This window comes from Fundulus heteroclitus, chromosome 7 (genome assembly GCF_011125445.2).
Source record: "Fundulus heteroclitus isolate FHET01 chromosome 7, MU-UCD_Fhet_4.1, whole genome shotgun sequence".
Taxonomy (NCBI): domain Eukaryota; kingdom Metazoa; phylum Chordata; class Actinopteri; order Cyprinodontiformes; family Fundulidae; genus Fundulus; species Fundulus heteroclitus.
The window spans coordinates 18037327-18053819 of record NC_046367.1 but is presented as its reverse complement, the minus strand read 5'-3'; the positions used below and the strand labels follow the sequence as shown (position 1 = coordinate 18053819).

The following is a 16493-nucleotide window of genomic DNA, read 5'->3' as shown; positions in this document are numbered from 1 at the left end:
CAATCGATGAACGCGCCATAGCTAGCTGCTAACACATTGCTCAAAGTGAGCTATTTTCAGCATCGGTGAGATGTTGAAAATAAAGTCTGAGGGTGTACAAAGATACAGGAAGCTATTTAAAAGAAGCTGTTTCTTACAACATTTTGAGGCCTTTTTGTGTTGTTTTATTTAGACTGTGATAGAATGAGAGAGAGTAAGCATTTCAGCAGATAACAGGAAGACTCAATTGAGTATCACAAAATTTTTATACCTCATCTTTGTGATAGAATATGACAGATTTGGATACTGGCAGCTTATACATACACTAGATTTCACAGTTAGTAACGCTAACCGTGCTAATTGAGCTAATTACTACTATACCAGAGGTCTGTAACCTTTACAGCCAAATTACCACTTTTGCCCTCAGTCCAGCAATATAAAAAATTCACACCTGCAAATATAACATGACAATTTGAAAAAGGAACACTTATAATTTTGATAAATATCCACAGCTTTCATATTCAATAAACTACAATAGGAGTTGCAATGGGGATAATTTTTCAGACTGAAAATAACTTTTGAAAATATCAATCATTAATTATAGATTTTAAACACACTTTTCATCAAGCTCATTGTCTGAGCATATATATATATATATATATATATCATCAAATTTAGCAGGAATAAAGGCATGGGAACATCAGTTTGTGTGTCATTGATCTATATAATGAGTTGCAGTTAGTAAATTGAGTTACTGAATTAATCTTTTGCATAGTTTTCTAATTTGTTCAATATGATTTTCAGGGCATCTCTTGTCGTGTTTTAATAACTATAACTTTAAGGTTTCAACATGAAGAAAAACATAACACCTTTGCAAAAAGGGGATGGACACATTTCCTCCTTTATGATGTTTTATTTGTGGAAAATGGGTGAGGAAAAAAGGATTAATATAATAAGAAGAAACATTGATCTAAAAGCACATCATTGGGAGTTTTACTGCCATTTTGTTGAGGAAATTCAATGCAAACATTCCACGAAAAAACTGAAAAGCTGCTAAAAATTGCAATTTGTTATAATAACTGTATTGAAAAACATTTGCTGATTCTTTAGCAAAGTTATCCAGAGTCACAGTGGGTGGTCCAGAGAGCCACTTGTGGCTCCAGAGCCGCAGGTTGCAGACCCCGGTACTATACCAGTTACCTGACTCCGCCAGATGGATTTTCTCCGCATATCCATCTGGAAACCTTCCGTTGAAGTAATTTTGGGAAGGGGCGAAAATACTGGTTAGCTGATTGGCCTATGTTGGTGATAGACGGGCCAAATAAACCAATCAGATTCGTCGTGGCTCGTAACAGAGCGACGACGAAAACACAACCACAAGCCAAGCTACTCTTGCTGCTGCACGTAAAGGCTCGTTAGCTCAGCAGAGAAATACTCTGTAATTCCGATAAAACTTGCTCGATAGCCACGCTAACACTAGTTTCATCGGCTGAAGCCGCCATGTTGTTTAGACTGAACTGTCGCTCCTCGTTGCGTCACACCTCAACCCGCCTCAAAGCCAACGCTGATTGGACGTTCGTTTGGTGAACGGCTCCAAATTTTCTTTAACGGAGAGTATCCAGACTGATCTGCGAGTGAAACCTTGAAAGCTCGCGAGATCAGGATGGTCTCACGAGGCTACTATACCAGGGACTAGAGTGGATATTGCTGCCACTTACCACAAGAGGAAGAGTGGGAGGTTCTTTAGCCGTCACCGTTTCTGTGACTGATTGATGAGTGAAGTCCAGGCTGGAGTTGACGCTCTTTGTCTCGGGGGAACCTAGAAGTATCGGATGATCCGTACTGGTCAGATTGATGGTCTTATGGCTTTTATATGGCAGGGAAGGTTGATCTCTGTCCCAGTCTGCATGCAGTAAATGCAATGGCAAAAAATATATATATGGATGGTGTGCTTGAGGATAAATCTATGATCGGTGCGTGTGAGTGTATGTCAGTCAATGTGAACCCCAACATCTGGAAACAGAATCTACACACACACCGCTATAAAGCAGGGGGAACAAGGGGTGCTGTTACGGTGTTATTGTAGAGAGTAGCAGGGAGCGACAGAGAAACCACCTTTCCCAACCATGCAGTCAAATAAAGTCATAAACCCAAACAGCATGAGCTCAAAATAACTGGGCTTTACTAAACTATTTCAACTAGCCTTATACGTTAGTTTGAGTGAATTACTCTGGGTGGTTTAGTTCTTCTCTATTATTGAAAGACTGCAAAAACAACAGTACCATGGACCTGAGCAGGGTTAGTTCTCCAGAGGAAAATGCTTTGTGGAAAATAAAAAAAAAATGATGGAACATGGACGTTTTTAACCAAGCAGACTTTAAAACAAGGGCAAAAGGAAAATAAAACAGAGATGGGAGCAACTCGAGCACACTCTCAGCAAACGGAAAAGAAAGAAAAGAAAAAAAAATCACAGGTCCTTCATCATTTAGCTGTCATGATATCATTCATGGATGACTTCACAATAGTTTACGGACCAATTTAAAGTGTCAAAACCGTTTAGCAACGCCCAGAGCTTAAGTAGCATTGTCAGCCCAGGAGAGTAACCCTTAAACCTTCCCTTCACGTTCAGTCTCTTCGCTCCCCACCGACGATCAAAACACACCAGAGCGCAAGCGATGACTCACTGTTCTGGCCGTGACGGCGCACATCCATGACCAGGCTGCCCTTCTGCAGGGCCTCCTCCAGGCTGGACTTCCACTGCCCGTAGCTCATCTGTGCCACCGGAAGCCCGTTCACCGTCAGCACTTCGTCCCCGACCTGCAGCTGGCACATCTCAGCCGAGCTCCCTGAAAGTTAAAAGGGGGGGAGACCGGTTCATCAGTAGGAGCGAATGCATATTTAGCACATTCATAAATGGTTTTCCTCCAAACATTGACATGGACAAACTCATCAGCGGCCCTGGATAATTTCTTTTAAGCCTCAAACTAGTTTCACTTTTTTACAGCTGTAGGATAATGTCACATTAACCATTTTAAACAAAAAAAAATCCAGTCTTTAAATAAGAAATAGTCGTTTTCAACAAAATCTCTGGTGGCACCTTTATTGATACGCCTGGCTTCAACACTTTATACAAGCCTTCTTCCAGTAGAAGAGCACTTAGTCTCTTCCTAACCATTGACGCGGTTGGAGCCTATAGAAAGGAGGCTGTGTGCTCTCTGGCACTCTTCCCTTCACCTTATCCTGTTCATTATGAAGTTTAGGGACTGAGAAGCCCATTGAAGCTTGGATGCTTATTTTGAGGTGAACCATTTGTGTGTTAATGTCTTGACCCAGTAAGACTTTTCCTTAAGACCTTTTAAAAAGTTGCGGCTGCATCGGCCGTCTTCTCAGGTGGAGTTTGTTGGAGCTGGGAGGAAGTGGTTAGATAAGCTCATCAGAAAGGACGGCTCTGTCCCATGATGCCCCCTGGACCCAGTGCAGGTGGCGGCAGACAGAGGGGCCCTGGTAAAATAACATCCCTGTTGGACAATGTCCCCCACCCCCCATGCAGGAAGCTGTTGCAGAGGTAGAGCTCCTTCAGTGACAGACTGCTGCATCCTAAATGCATAAAATATCATCATCACAGATCCTTCCTCCCAGCTGCTGCTAGAGTTTATAATCAATTCTGCTCCCAACAAACTCAACAAGTTCTTTACATCCCTGATGTTAATTGCACAGTTTGTTTGGTGGTTTCTGGTATGTTGTTGTTTGTTATGCACAATTATACATGCACATGTTGAACACTTTCAAGACTCCCTACCCAGTTGCACACTTCATTTAATCCAAGTATGGCAATTCAGTAAGTGTATTGATCTTTTTCCCTTTCTCTTAAACATTTCCCGTACATGCTCCTGATTCCCCTGAATGTTTCCTCTGTGGCACAATAAAGGATTATTCTATTCTATTACGGGATGACCTAGCTACCAGATATTTGTCTAAAACGACTATTTCAGATAGTTTTACTATGCCATGCACTCTAACAAAGTTACTAGGACCTTTGGAGAAAGAGAAACAGGCCCACAGCGTCATGCTACCTTGGCCGTTCTTAACAGTTGCCATTAAAGGGCTTTTTCATTAATTAATTAATTAATTCATTCATTCATTAATTCATTCATTCATCTCCGTCTTAGTGTGATCTGATCAGGGTACACAGTTTTAGTCAATATCCCCTATGATAAGAATCAGCCAACTCCACATGTTTTCATTTGTGATGGTAGAACATATCCTACAAATCAACAAACAAGCAGTTGGTAAGCAGATAGCATCTTTTTTTTTTTTTTTTTGGAGACTTGGACCAAGTTGCCCCTCTTTCCTGCAGTTCTTTGAGAATTAGCAATAAAGATTTTCTTTATCTTACCATCTTCCTCACTGTTTGGGGTGGAAAGATAAATTAAAGAAAATTTTACATTTGTATTTATTTAACAGGATTTTTTTTTTATCTGGAAATAATCTTCATATGATTTTGTTAAAAAGCAAATCTTTCCTAAGATGCCTTTTCTCAACTGAAGGGGGTGAGCACTGAGGTTTTCTAAATTCTTGCACCGCGGGTGCCAACAAATCTGTCCGCGCCAGCTTTGTTATATGGGACTTTTTGCAGGCAATGTTTGTTAACGGATCTTTTCTTATGTTTTCCTTCACGCCACAAAAAGAACATAGGGTGAGACTCTTTTTCAAACGCCACGCATATGAACAGAATTAAGCTTATGTAAGGAAAAGCTTGGTGCAGGCTTTATCGTGTGGTGCGTCAGTATAACTTAAAATACATGGCCTACTGCTCAGTGCTGGTGGGGGGCTGCAGTAGAAAAGAGAGGCTCATGCCCAGCAGATCTGACCCAGATAGATGCTGCCCTACATAAGGTTCTGGCATCACAACTGCATTGGACTCAAAAAAAACCCCCGCTAATGGCTAACTAGCAGTGTTTAAATGTGAGCTAAAACAGACCCAAACCACCAGCGTTCAGCATTGCCACACCAATGCGAACACGCCACACAGCTTTGATGACGCCGAAACATTGTATGCATGATCTATGGAGGCTTTTTATTGGAAGGGTCGAGGTTCGGCCCTAACACGGTCGGATTACCTGGTTGGACGGATTTGACCTGAGCTCCCGTCGAGTCCCAGGCAGCCTGAAAACCAAAGTCTCGGCTGCTGTTGGGCTTCTGGTTCAGGCTGATTCGCATCTCACAGGAAGCCTCCTGGAAACCAAACCGCAGCAGGTGAGCGGTACGAACACGGACTAATATTAGACACATCAATACATCAGGTTGTTGCTCCGCTTTAGTCTCTGCTGCAGAACCACTGAAGGTTTTCAACACCAGTCAGATTAAAGATAAATGGATTTTAGTTTCACTTAATTTCTACTATAAAACAAAAAGACATCTCTTTGTCAATAGTGTCAGTGTGAAACAGATTTTTTCCTTTTCTAACATTAAGAGCAGAAGAAACCCCAGGTACCTCGCTGGACTCTTTGCCTGGAGCAGCACTGACTGGGGCTTCAGTTTTGACAAGAGGCGGGACAGACTTGATGCTCTGAGTTGAGGAGAGGTCCTTCACGGTGCTATTCTCCTCCTCTTCCTCCTCCTCCTCCTCCTCCTCCTCATTGCTGCTCGGTGTGGAACTGGACTGAGCCTCGTCCTCTGAGGTCATGTACTGGTGATAACGGCTCGGGACCGACGCCTTCTTGGAAACATCGACGTTGCCGTTGACGCCCTTGTGAGAGTCGTCCGTCTGTCCAGGATTAACACGCACAGAGTTAGAGGGACTTTTTACAAACAAATTAAACATATTTATATCTGGGCTGGTGATTATTAAACAGATATCGTTCTAATTCCATCCTAATATTTGTAATATGTTCTGTCTTTATTTTAAGGTTTACCTTTCTTCTTCATCTTTGCTTTAACTTGTGATTATTGTGCTTTTTTTTAGTATTTTAGTCTTTTTTTACCAAGTATTTAAATGTTTCCTAAAACGTAAATGCAACTATGTTGTCGTGTGTCAGTAATTTCTGCTGAACAGACTGAAAATGGAAGAGTTGCTCCTTGAATTGACATTGTAAAGACTATAACTTAATGTCATTCACATTCCACTCAGAATAGAATAAAGTTTGTGCATCTGAAATGACAGAAATCTGACCATCATGATATTATCTTGTATTCTCTACACTATTTGTCACCTTCTCTCCCTTTTAATGTTTTGCCTCACCTTTCTCCATTATTTTTTCCAATTTTATCTCTCCGTTTCTGTGTCCATCGAATTTGAAATAATCCCGAAATAATCTCCAATAAAGTTTTTTTTTGCATCAGTATTCAAGTGGAGCTCTATAGCAAAAGCAGTAAGGCTCCACTTGTGAAAGTACATCTGTTGGGCTCTCTTTGGGAAAGCAATTGTGAGTGCTCTGAGTTGAGGAGCCAGACCAGGACACGGTAAAAAGAAATATCTGACTAATATAATAAAGAGTTGTTTGTTTTGATTATTGTGATTTACAGCTGAGAAAAACCTAAATATTATTTTTTAAGAAAAATAATCCTTCAACAAATGAATTTTAATTCAGAAATATTAACCTACTGAGAAGTATACTTTACAGTGTTTGCACTTAGTACTTGGTGGTTGGAGCTTCTTTTGCATTAATTACTCCATCATTATGACATGGAGGCAATAAGGTAATAAGGTCGTGGCAGCATCATGCTGTGGGTCTCTATTAGATCCTCCTTCGTCAAAGAGAGGGAAGCTGGTCAAGGTTGAAAATGGATAGAGCAAAATAGATGGAAATCTAGTTGGACATTTGTAAGAGGCTGGGAAAAACTTGAGATGGAGATGGATCTTCACCTTCCAGCAGGATAATTATCTGAAACCTACAGCCAGAGCAACAATGGCTGAAGTTCTACTGAAGCCCTGGTTGTTTCACTAGCGACCTTCAGCTGATCTACATTATTGGGTCTGGGGTCATTTTTGTCACAATCCTGTCAAGGCTGCCAATGTCTCTGTTGCTTGTACAACTATTTTTCTTTTACACTTTTTCCTTCCACTGAACTTTCCATTAATAATACCCAACATAACTATAAATAACATTTGTGTTTTTCAAGATCCGTTTTCTTATGTCATTTTTTCTCTCCTGAGAAACAGAATTGCGAGTTCTCAGAACCATCTAATCCAAAAGAACTAAACACTATTACTTGTATAATACATGAAAAATAATCGATAACCTATGCAATACATTCCTAATTTATTGAGATGGACCCGTATGCACCTGGTACAGCTCGTTGTACTTACCGTATGCACTCTGGAAAGGGAGGAGATGCGGGACGGCTGGGCCCCAAAGGGCCTCGGAGCGACAAACGAGGTTAGCCGCGCGCTATCCGGTCTCTGGTAGCTCCTGGGCAGAGAGGCGGAAACCCGAGACACCCCGGGAGGCCTGGGCTCCATTGAGCTGAACTGTGGTTGTTGTCTACTCAGTGAATCAGCGGAGGGGGCCTCCACCTCCTTCGGTGCTCCCAACAATGAGGGCCTCGGCTGAGGCTCCTTCTGCGTAGAGGTGGAGGAAGGGGGGACAGCGTCCCTGGTTGCCTCCTCTGTCTTTGGTACAGCTGCGCTCTCCTCTGCTGGGCTCTCCTGCGGGGATGGAGCTGCTTGAGAGTGGGAGCCGTGGCTGGCAGGAGTGTTGGTGGTGGCGCCGGAGTTTGTGACTGCAGGACCGTCCACTGTTTCCTGCACAGCGGGAGGTGAAGGTGACCTGCGAGTGGGTGGGGAAGCGGCCGGGGGCTCCGCAGATCTCAAAGGAGGCTTGGAGGGCTCTGAGGAATATATAGGAGTGTCGATGGTGTAGCTTCTGGCTGGAGGTGCTCTGGTAGGCGCACGGACCACAGGTTTCTCAAACACGTCCTCGTCGTCGTCCAAGAACGAAAGAGATGACAGACGGCTGCCGATGCTGTTCTTTCCTTTGCTTTGTCTGCGGACGGAACGGAGAAGGGTGAGGGCGAGAGCGGCGAGCGGGAGAGAGGCTTGAGTCGGGCAGTAATGGGCGACATTAAAGGTTAGGGGAGGCGGGCATGACGGGAAGAGATGTGGCGCAATGAAGGTGTTGGTACTCACAGATTCACACACTGAAAACAATCATACAGTCTCTCTCTTTAACAACACAAAACACCCCATTCACATTGCTGTATTTTATTACCTTAGCAAAGTATCCCCGCTCTGAGGGTAAAAACGTGCAAAAGAGGAACAGGTTCGTTAAGCAGGACTGCAGCCTGATGCGTCATCCTTGTAGCAGCTCGGCTACCTGATCAGGTGTGTTTTTTTTTTTTTCTTCCCTTCTCCTTATTCCTCACCTCTCCTCTTGCATCTCCTTCAAGGTCTTGGACTTTCCGTCGCTGCCGTGTAAGATCTGCGCTATCTTCTCCCGTTCTTCCTTCTTCTTCACTATATCAGAATTCACGCTCCGGCGCCGACTTTTCCATTTGCTCAGGTCCTGCAAAGAAAGGATAGCCAAGATCACCTCACGAATCACATCTTTGACGCATGTATGCTTGGATTTAGATTAAAGCGACAGGCTGTCTCGGACACGGTGCGACCGAGAAGTTGGGGAAGAAGAAGAAGGGGAAAAAAAAACGAAACAGGGCTGCATTTGAAGGTGTTCTATTTGTGAGCCTGAAGCTCCTCCCGGCCCACTTCCCCTGTGGATTGGGCACCGTGTGACCTAAATGTTGCTTTAGGACTCCATCACTTTGCCGTGACACCAATCAGACAGCAGGCAGTTATCACAGCGAGTATAAAAACAATATGTTCAATGTGTTATACGTTGTATTACTCCGCAAGTCACAAAACTGGTAATTGTTGGTTGTCATCTTTTTTCAGAAGACTTTTGTGCTTTTATTCAATTGCAGTGGAAAGATGGGAAGGTGTGTCACAACCTCCCATCTTCATTTATTACACCATAATAATATTTCATATTGATTCTTTCCTGGTATTTACGTCTTCTGTCTGACAGAGATATTTGCAGATGAGCTCATTTAATTGCCAGGGGGCAGCACTGCACCAACCAGTGCCTGGCTCTCTGTCTCCCACCCCTGCAGCTCTGATTTCACGTGCTGCAGCACTAATCTCAGAGATCATGTGCTCATCTTTCACTTTAACCCTATCCCTGCAGCTCTGCCAGAAGCAAACATCTTTGTCTTTTTTTTTTTTGTATATGGAGGGGAAACGGTCTCAAGCATGTTTACTTTCCACATTCTGTCCCATTAAACTGCTAACTTCAATGTGCTTTAGTGGGATTGCTCAAAGCAGTGTATAACTGAGCCGGGGGAGGAAAACAATGCATGGCTTACATTTCTTTTTACAGCTAAAATATGAAGTTTTTAAACCCCTTTCCCATTTGGGGGGAATGGTGGCCCAGTGGTCAGAGCGGGGTCGCTTGTCAAATAAAGATGACGATTATAAGTATTACTTCTTGGAGACTCCTAAATAAAATCCAGTATAACAAACTGCCTTGAGGAGTCACCTGTTTAGAAAAAAACCCACTTTTGTTTAATTTAATCTAATAACAAAGAACATTAAGCATATGCATGTGTTAAAATGGTGCAGTTACAGTCCAGACCTAAATCCAATAGAACATCTGTGCTAAGATTGTCCCCAGCTAGATTTTCCTTTGTAAAAAAACAGCCCTGTTTCAGTTCTGCACCTCTTTTGTTAAGTTTGTCACACAAAAAAACTATTTTAATACACGGAAGTATGGTGCTAATGTGATGTAAAAAAAAAAGGCCCGATGCTGTACTGGTGACCGCAAATGTCAGAAACACTTACGTCCTGCCACTTATCCTCACTCTCTTTAATCTGCTCGCGGTACTTCTGAAGCTCTTCCAAGCGATTCTGCCGGCTGACCGAGGGGTCCGCCGCGATGTCGCTTGTCGATTTGCTCCTGAAGGAAGAAAGAAGTGGAGAAAACTGAAAAAACGAAGTCGCCTTGCTCGCCTTTCTAACATCCAAGGTGAACTTAATTCACAAGTTTAAGGCACAAACGTTTTTTTTTTATGCATGCACCGTCTCTTACCACCTCGTCCCATCTGTAAGTCACGTTAGACGTCTATGTAAAGGAGAGTTAGTTAGTATACACACCGCCAACCAGCCAGAAAAGACTAAAAGGAGCTGAAGGATTAGTGGGTTAATAACACTTCAGACTGTCCGTCCCCACCGTCATGCAAAAAGGACAAAGTCTCCAAAGGGCCACAGTTGACATAAGAAGCCTCCCTTTAAAAACGTTCAGACCTCTAGCCAGTCATAATGGTCCCACTGTAGTTTTATAAATGCGTTTTTAAGAAAGAGCTTCCTGCAGGCCGCCCCGTTCTCCCCCCCCCCCCCGCTGCGGACTTGACCCCGGCGTTTAGCGTCGCGTGTCAGCGGTTAGCAGCAACAACGCTGAGACCAGCGGACCAAAAGGCAGGGTGCGACTGGACAGAGGTCCGAGCAAATCCAAAACATGCCAACATTTGTGGGAGTCCCCGCCAACTCACCCGTCAGAACTCTCTGGCGTTGGCTGCTGTCTGGGGAGCCGGAGAGAATCACAAAACAACAAAAAAATCACATTTCTGCAGACTGGGGAGTGTTTTTTTTTTTTTTTTTCTCCACTCCAACAGTGAGTCCGAACGTAGTCAGGATAAGAGCCCGAGGCCAGGTAGAGACTCTTATTCAAGCTTATTGGTATTTAAATCAAATGCTCTGATTTCAGCTGCCTGCCACAGAAGATAAGGAGTCAAATATCTGGCTTGACACTCTCCTCAGTGGCTGTTTTTTTTTTTAATAAACAGGACAAACTAGCTGTTGCCTCCGGCGGCAATAAAAAGGGAAGACATGAACGACAGGTAAAAAAATAATAATTATCACTTCTGCTAAATTCAAGTTTTTTATTGCCTTTATGGATGTCCATTTGATGGCGAGTTGCACTTCCTAAGCAGGTAAATCCCAAGAAACACTAGCCTACTTTGCCTAATCTAAGATAAACTCCTGCATTTTATACTGCTGCAGGGCAGCGGGGGGGATGCTTGCCCAGAGCCCCACTCACACAAGAGCCACCATTGACTCTACTGTGTGGGGCTTCCTGGTTTATAGAGCTACAGGTGTGCCTGTGGTTGGGTTTTCCCTCCAAACAATGCAGCCTCTCTACAGCCTCCATGATGCAAAGCAAAAAAATAACTTCACACATGGCCGTTAAGTTAAGTAAACCCAGATGAGCTCGACTCGGCTTAAATGGTCGCATTGTGTGCGCGTTTTGCTCCGGTGAATGGGCGTCCACATGTTGCATGTACCTGCAGAGCCGTGGGAAATTTCTACACTCCCTGACGTTGGCGCACGTTAAACTGCGTGGCTTGTTGCAGTGACCGTGTCGTATTTGCCTCGGCCCCGTCTTGCTGCTGCGCTGCGAGTTTGGCGCGTTGGCGTGAAGTTCTCTTCAGCCGGGGGGCTAACGACAATGAACTCGGGTCAGATCCGTGGCTCGAAGAGTTAGCGCGCTCAAGTCAGTCCAAGGCAAAGATGTGAAGGTGTTTCGTTCTTTATTAAGCATAAATATATACACATTTACAATTCACGGGCAAACTCGGACTTCCGAGAAAGCAAAAAACTAAAGATGACACCATTTGGATCGGTTTTGCACAGGATTTCTCAAATCCTTTCTGTTCAAGGAGATATTTTGGGGGGTTTGATCATGAATCACACCACAGACAGGAGCAGTAAGTTTATTGCATAACCAGGGAGTCCACTGTACCTGTGAAACACCACCTTATTGCATTACATCAGAACAATAAGCTTTTTGTTCTCACTATTAGTGGAAACAATTTTTGAAACTAGTCACAGGGTAGTTACTGGTATCGGGGTAGATCAAGCGTTTAAAATCACACGTTTAAAGCCATTAAACCTTTAATTCATACCACTGCTTTGATTTAAAATACTTTCAAATGCTTTCTAGGATGCCAGAAAAAAAGAGAGTAAGGCAACGATGCCGTTCCCCTTCAGCTGGCTGTAAGTTTTTCCCTCGCTTTCAAGAAAGACACAATTGTTTGTTTGAAATACTTTAAGCCACAACAAACCCGGAAAGTCAGTCTCTTACTGAGGTAAAGCTAATTTAAAACTAAAGCTGGAAGCAGTTGACTGTCGACGATAAAACAAAAAACTTGAGAATTATGGCCTAATTGTAATAAAACTTTAATAACTCCTCAGCAATGTAACACATATTTTTAGAGCCAATAAAAACTCCCGGTAATATAATAAAAGTTATTACCTTATTGGTGCAGTGTTAAAAAAAAGAAGTAATTCTGAATGTAATAGCAGCAACCGATAATGGTATAATACGTTAAAAGGCACACATTACTTTCTTTGATTATTTTTATTGGGCCTAAAACTTTCTTACATTCTCGGAAAAATATTGCATTATTGCCTACAAGTCAATCACCCAACTAATTAAACAGCTAATATCAATTAGTTGCATTCATGTCACTCTTTAAAGAGGCAAAAGACAAAAAACACACAAAATTCAGTGCAGTAAGCACCAAATGTGATCAATTCATCAAAAGTGGCTAAATGTAAACTGATGTTCTGTATTTTTGCTTAAGCCTACTCATCAAAATAAATAACTACAATAGATAACATAATAATAACAACAACAACAAAAACAAGGTTCAAATCAAAGCAATTAGACCATTTTATGAATTTTGGTTCCAGCTTTTTGTATAAATCCTATCTCACCGTCGTGTTTTCACTCAACGTGATGAATATGTGTGAACCTCATACCGGCCCATGCCTAGAACCAAGTTAACTTCCTAAAGTGTTTCTACAGCAAATCTCACCACATCTCCAACTATATGGCTTAAAACAACATGTTTTAAAGTGATCCAGTGACATAAAGAAGCCGCTACTGATTTTACAAAAGAGGACTGAACAGAAATTCCCTCTCCGACTGATTCTTAACCAGAAACGACGTAGCATCTGACGTAAGGGTTACGAGTCTAAAACGGTGCATAGTAAGGGACAAAACCTGAAGTTTTACGTCGGCCTGCTTCTACACCTTCAGTGCCTTCAGCCTTTCCACTAAAAGCCTCCTCTTGTATCTTAGCTGACAGGCTTCTCTGATCGCCTGCCACCTCTGCAGGTCGCCTTCACTACGGGAGGAGGGCACCGAGGGAGTCCCGTCACCAGCCGACGGGCCTCTCTGCTGACTCTGATCGGAATAATCTCGAAGCTTCCGCACCAGCATGTCATCCTCCTCTGGACGCGCCTCCTCCCTAGCTTGGTCCTGTTCAGTTGTGGCGGCTTCCCGGGTCAGAGGGCAGGGGGGGCAGAGGAGTCTGCTTCTGAGCTCAGCAGGGAGGGCCCAGGGCTCCGGGATGCGCATGGGGGCGTAGTTGTCCGGGGCTCCTGAGAGCGCCCGCCGCTGCTGAGCCCGCAGAGTTTTCCCCTTCCGATAAACGACATCGTCCCGCTCGATGTCCGGGAAGTCGTTGTCGTCGGCGTCTATTTGGAGGTGCTGCTGCGTGACGATATTGAGCAGCGGCTCGGAGGAGTGGAGCCTGCGCCTGGCGGGGGGCCGGGTCTTGAACGCGGCCAGGCCCGCGTTGGCCTGAAACGACAGGGTCCGCCTGGTGAACATGTCGTCGTTCTCCAAGTCCGGGTCAAGGCTTTCATAGTCAACGGGGTCCGGCGGCTCTCTGGGGTCCTCGCGCCCCAGGAGCGGCCACCTCTCGCATTTGACCAGTCTGGGACCCGAGGCGGGGTCCACGGGGGGGAACGCCAGCGGAGGAATCTCTAAGAGAGGGGGCTCTATCTTGGGGAGCTGTGGGGTGGGGTTGGCTGGGGCGTGAGGACTGCAGGGTGAGCAGAAGGAGAGAGAAAAAGGATAGAGAGATGATGAGCGCATGCATGGGAACTGGATCGAGGTGCAAGAAAGGGTGGAAAGGTGACATTTGATTCAAACAGATGCTGATCAAATGAGGACTTGTACTAGGAAATGCACACTTCTCTGAAATAAAACGGATGCAAGTTGATTGTAAAATCAGGATGAGGCTGTGATAAAAAAAAAAAAATACACAGCCTTTTCCCCCCCCCAAAAAAAGGGGGGGGGAGCAATCTCCTTGTTAGAGCTTGTTAAGGCAACTCCTGTAGCTCAACTGTTTCATTAGTTAATTAGAAAGCGGCTTTTATGAATTCAGCCCCACGTGGTGCAACGAGAAGCTTCCTCTAAAATGCGACGCTTTAAAGCGAACTCGCATCGTCATACTCATGCAGCTGTATCAACCTTTTCCCAACAACAAAGGTGGCTTGTGCTGATGCCTGGGGCTCGTGGGAGGAGTGAGAGGGAGAGGTCGCAGAGGAAGGGGGAGCAGAGGAGAACCGGGGACTGGCGTCGCCCTCTGAGTCGTCAGACGAAGAGCCGGACTTCAGACGGCTACGGCCGAGAAGGGCGAGAAGAGAGAGGGACAGAGGAGGTTGGCACGGAGCAGAGAGGGGGGGTGCAGTCATAGGAGGAAAAAAAAGGGAGAATCATAGGAGTCAGCGATTTGTACCCAAAAGAAACATGCAGTTATTTTATCTGGATAAAAAAAAAAAAAACATTTTTATTGGCATGCAGTTAGTCAAAGAAAACTAAGCAAGAAGGAAAAATAGCTATATGACTCATAGTGCCTTGCTAAACTCTTCATATCCCTTGAACTTGTTCACCTTTTGTCATATCGATGACCACAACCTTGCTGAGATTGTATGTGGGTGGGCCAGCATAATAGAGCACAATTGTGAAGCAGAAGGAATGTAACACATTGTCCTAGATAATTGTTTTATTTTATTTTTTATTTTTTTTACAAATATACAACTAAAAAGTATGGTGTGCATTTGCATTCAGCCCACCTGCGTCAGTACTAGACCAGTAGTACCACCTTTTGACCAAGGTCTCTACCAGCCTCTCTGTCCCTGCTGAAGAAAAGCCGCCCCACAGCATGATATCGCCACCACCGTGCTCTACTATGGAGATGGGTGTTTTCATCGGCTTCCTGGGTCTTGTAATGGGGGTGTGCAACAAGGGGGTGAGGGGTTGGGGACACATTTGTGGTGTCCCCTACATGGCTTGTGGTAAACTGTCAGCAGAGCTTTTCGTGGCTTTCTTTCAACAACGGCTTTATTCCTGACAGATTTGAGGAGTGCATAGGTAATACTAGATTATCCCACCTTAGCTGTGGATTTCTGCAGCTCCTCCAGAGGTACCAAGGGCTGCTTCGCACATCAGTGCTCTCCTTGTTTGACCTGTTATGGCCGTAGCTGTAGTATTTAGATGAGGGTTTTAAAAGTGCTGCATGAGCTTGAAATGCTGTTTTTATCACCTAAACCTGCTTCAGACCTCTCTAAGGTTTATTTCGGACCTTTTCCCTGGTTTTGGTGATGCTGCTGGTTCATTAATGTCGCACACAGGGCAGCTGTTTTCAAACTGTAAACTAATTAGGTGATTTAACCAGATTTTATTGAGGGATATCAGAGTACAGGCTGCTAAATGCAAATGCAGTCGGACTTTTTAAGATTTTTGTTTTACATTAAAGTGTGTGGTTGTAAAGGCAAAATGTGAAAAGGTTCAAGAAGAATGAATTATTTTTGCGAGGCACTGTATTAGGTGAGGTGCATCTAATTTGTCAGGAGTCCCCATTGGCTCCCAGGTAAGGCCACGCCTTCAACCCCCTCACACACCTGAAGCCTTGCATCTTCTTGTACCAGGGCCTCCTCTGAGAGCCCAGTTTGATCTTCTGTATGTGAACGTCTTCTTCAGGCGTCCAGAACTTGGGCAAGAACTTGTTGTAAGACACACCGCTTGCCTGCTGGGGTGTGGCGCCTATCTTACGGGCATAGAGATCATCCTGGACGGGATCCGCATAGCCCACCTCATCGTCATCCTCGTCCTCAGAGTCATCATACCTGAACAGGCTCTCTGAGCACACGCCCCGCCGGTGGTCCACCCTCACGCAGCTGCGGTCGAGAGACTGCGTTTTCCTGCTTTTGCTGCTCAAAGGAGACAGCCAACCACAAGTGCCAGATTAACAAGTGCTTTTTGCAGGACTCAAGCTCACTCAAGTCACACACAAACGCGCACAGCAGCCTCAAACCAAATGACGTCAGGATTAGGATACCCAAGCAAGCTCAAAGGCCAACTGAGAGGTAAAAAAACGGGTTTAGGAGGTATGTCAACAACTCAAATTCCAACTCCAAGCCCACAACCTTGTAGAAAGAAAACAAGCATGGATTTACTGCAGCGGCAATCTGTAAAATCATTCAAACAAAATCCAACAAAATGAAGCGTTTGCAGCTGCGTTAGAGGCAGAATACTGCGGCTAGAGACGTTGCTCGTGGCTGCAATAAACCATGCAAACTGAGAGGAAGAGGAGCATTCTGTTGTATCTCTCATCACACAGGCACATCCACACTGCATCTCCATGTTCTCTGACCTGTCGCAGGTCAC

At 44.4% G+C, this 16493-nt stretch overlaps 2 protein-coding genes across 21 annotated transcripts in view; both read right to left on the bottom strand.

Annotated features, from left to right (window-relative positions):
• Positions 1-16493, bottom strand: part of lmo7a (LIM domain 7a) — a 73633-nt gene that overhangs the window by 14547 nt on the left and 42593 nt on the right. For 18 of the 20 annotated variants that reach the window (XM_036139090.1, XM_036139088.1, XM_036139086.1 and 15 more), the window contains 8 exons: positions 10522-10551; positions 9815-9929; positions 8344-8483; positions 7289-7964; positions 5474-5746; positions 5100-5214; positions 2664-2825; positions 1698-1882 (listed from right to left, as the gene is read on the bottom strand). In XM_036139090.1, the coding sequence (XP_035994983.1) occupies positions 1698-1882; positions 2664-2825; positions 5100-5214; positions 5474-5746; positions 7289-7964; positions 8344-8483; positions 9815-9929; positions 10522-10551 (1696 nt within the window). The remainder of the gene's footprint in view (positions 1-1697; positions 1883-2663; positions 2826-5099; positions 5215-5473; positions 5747-7288; positions 7965-8343; positions 8484-9814; positions 9930-10521; positions 10552-16493) is intronic. The other 2 variants (XM_036139082.1, XM_036139076.1) reach the window with 2 other exon arrangements.
• LOC110368643 (LIM domain only protein 7-like) lies at positions 10796-14246 on the bottom strand. Its single transcript, XM_021317400.2, has one exon. The coding sequence runs from the start codon at positions 13914-13916 to the stop codon at positions 13062-13064; it is 855 nt and encodes a 284-aa protein (XP_021173075.2). The 5' UTR covers positions 13917-14246; the 3' UTR covers positions 10796-13061.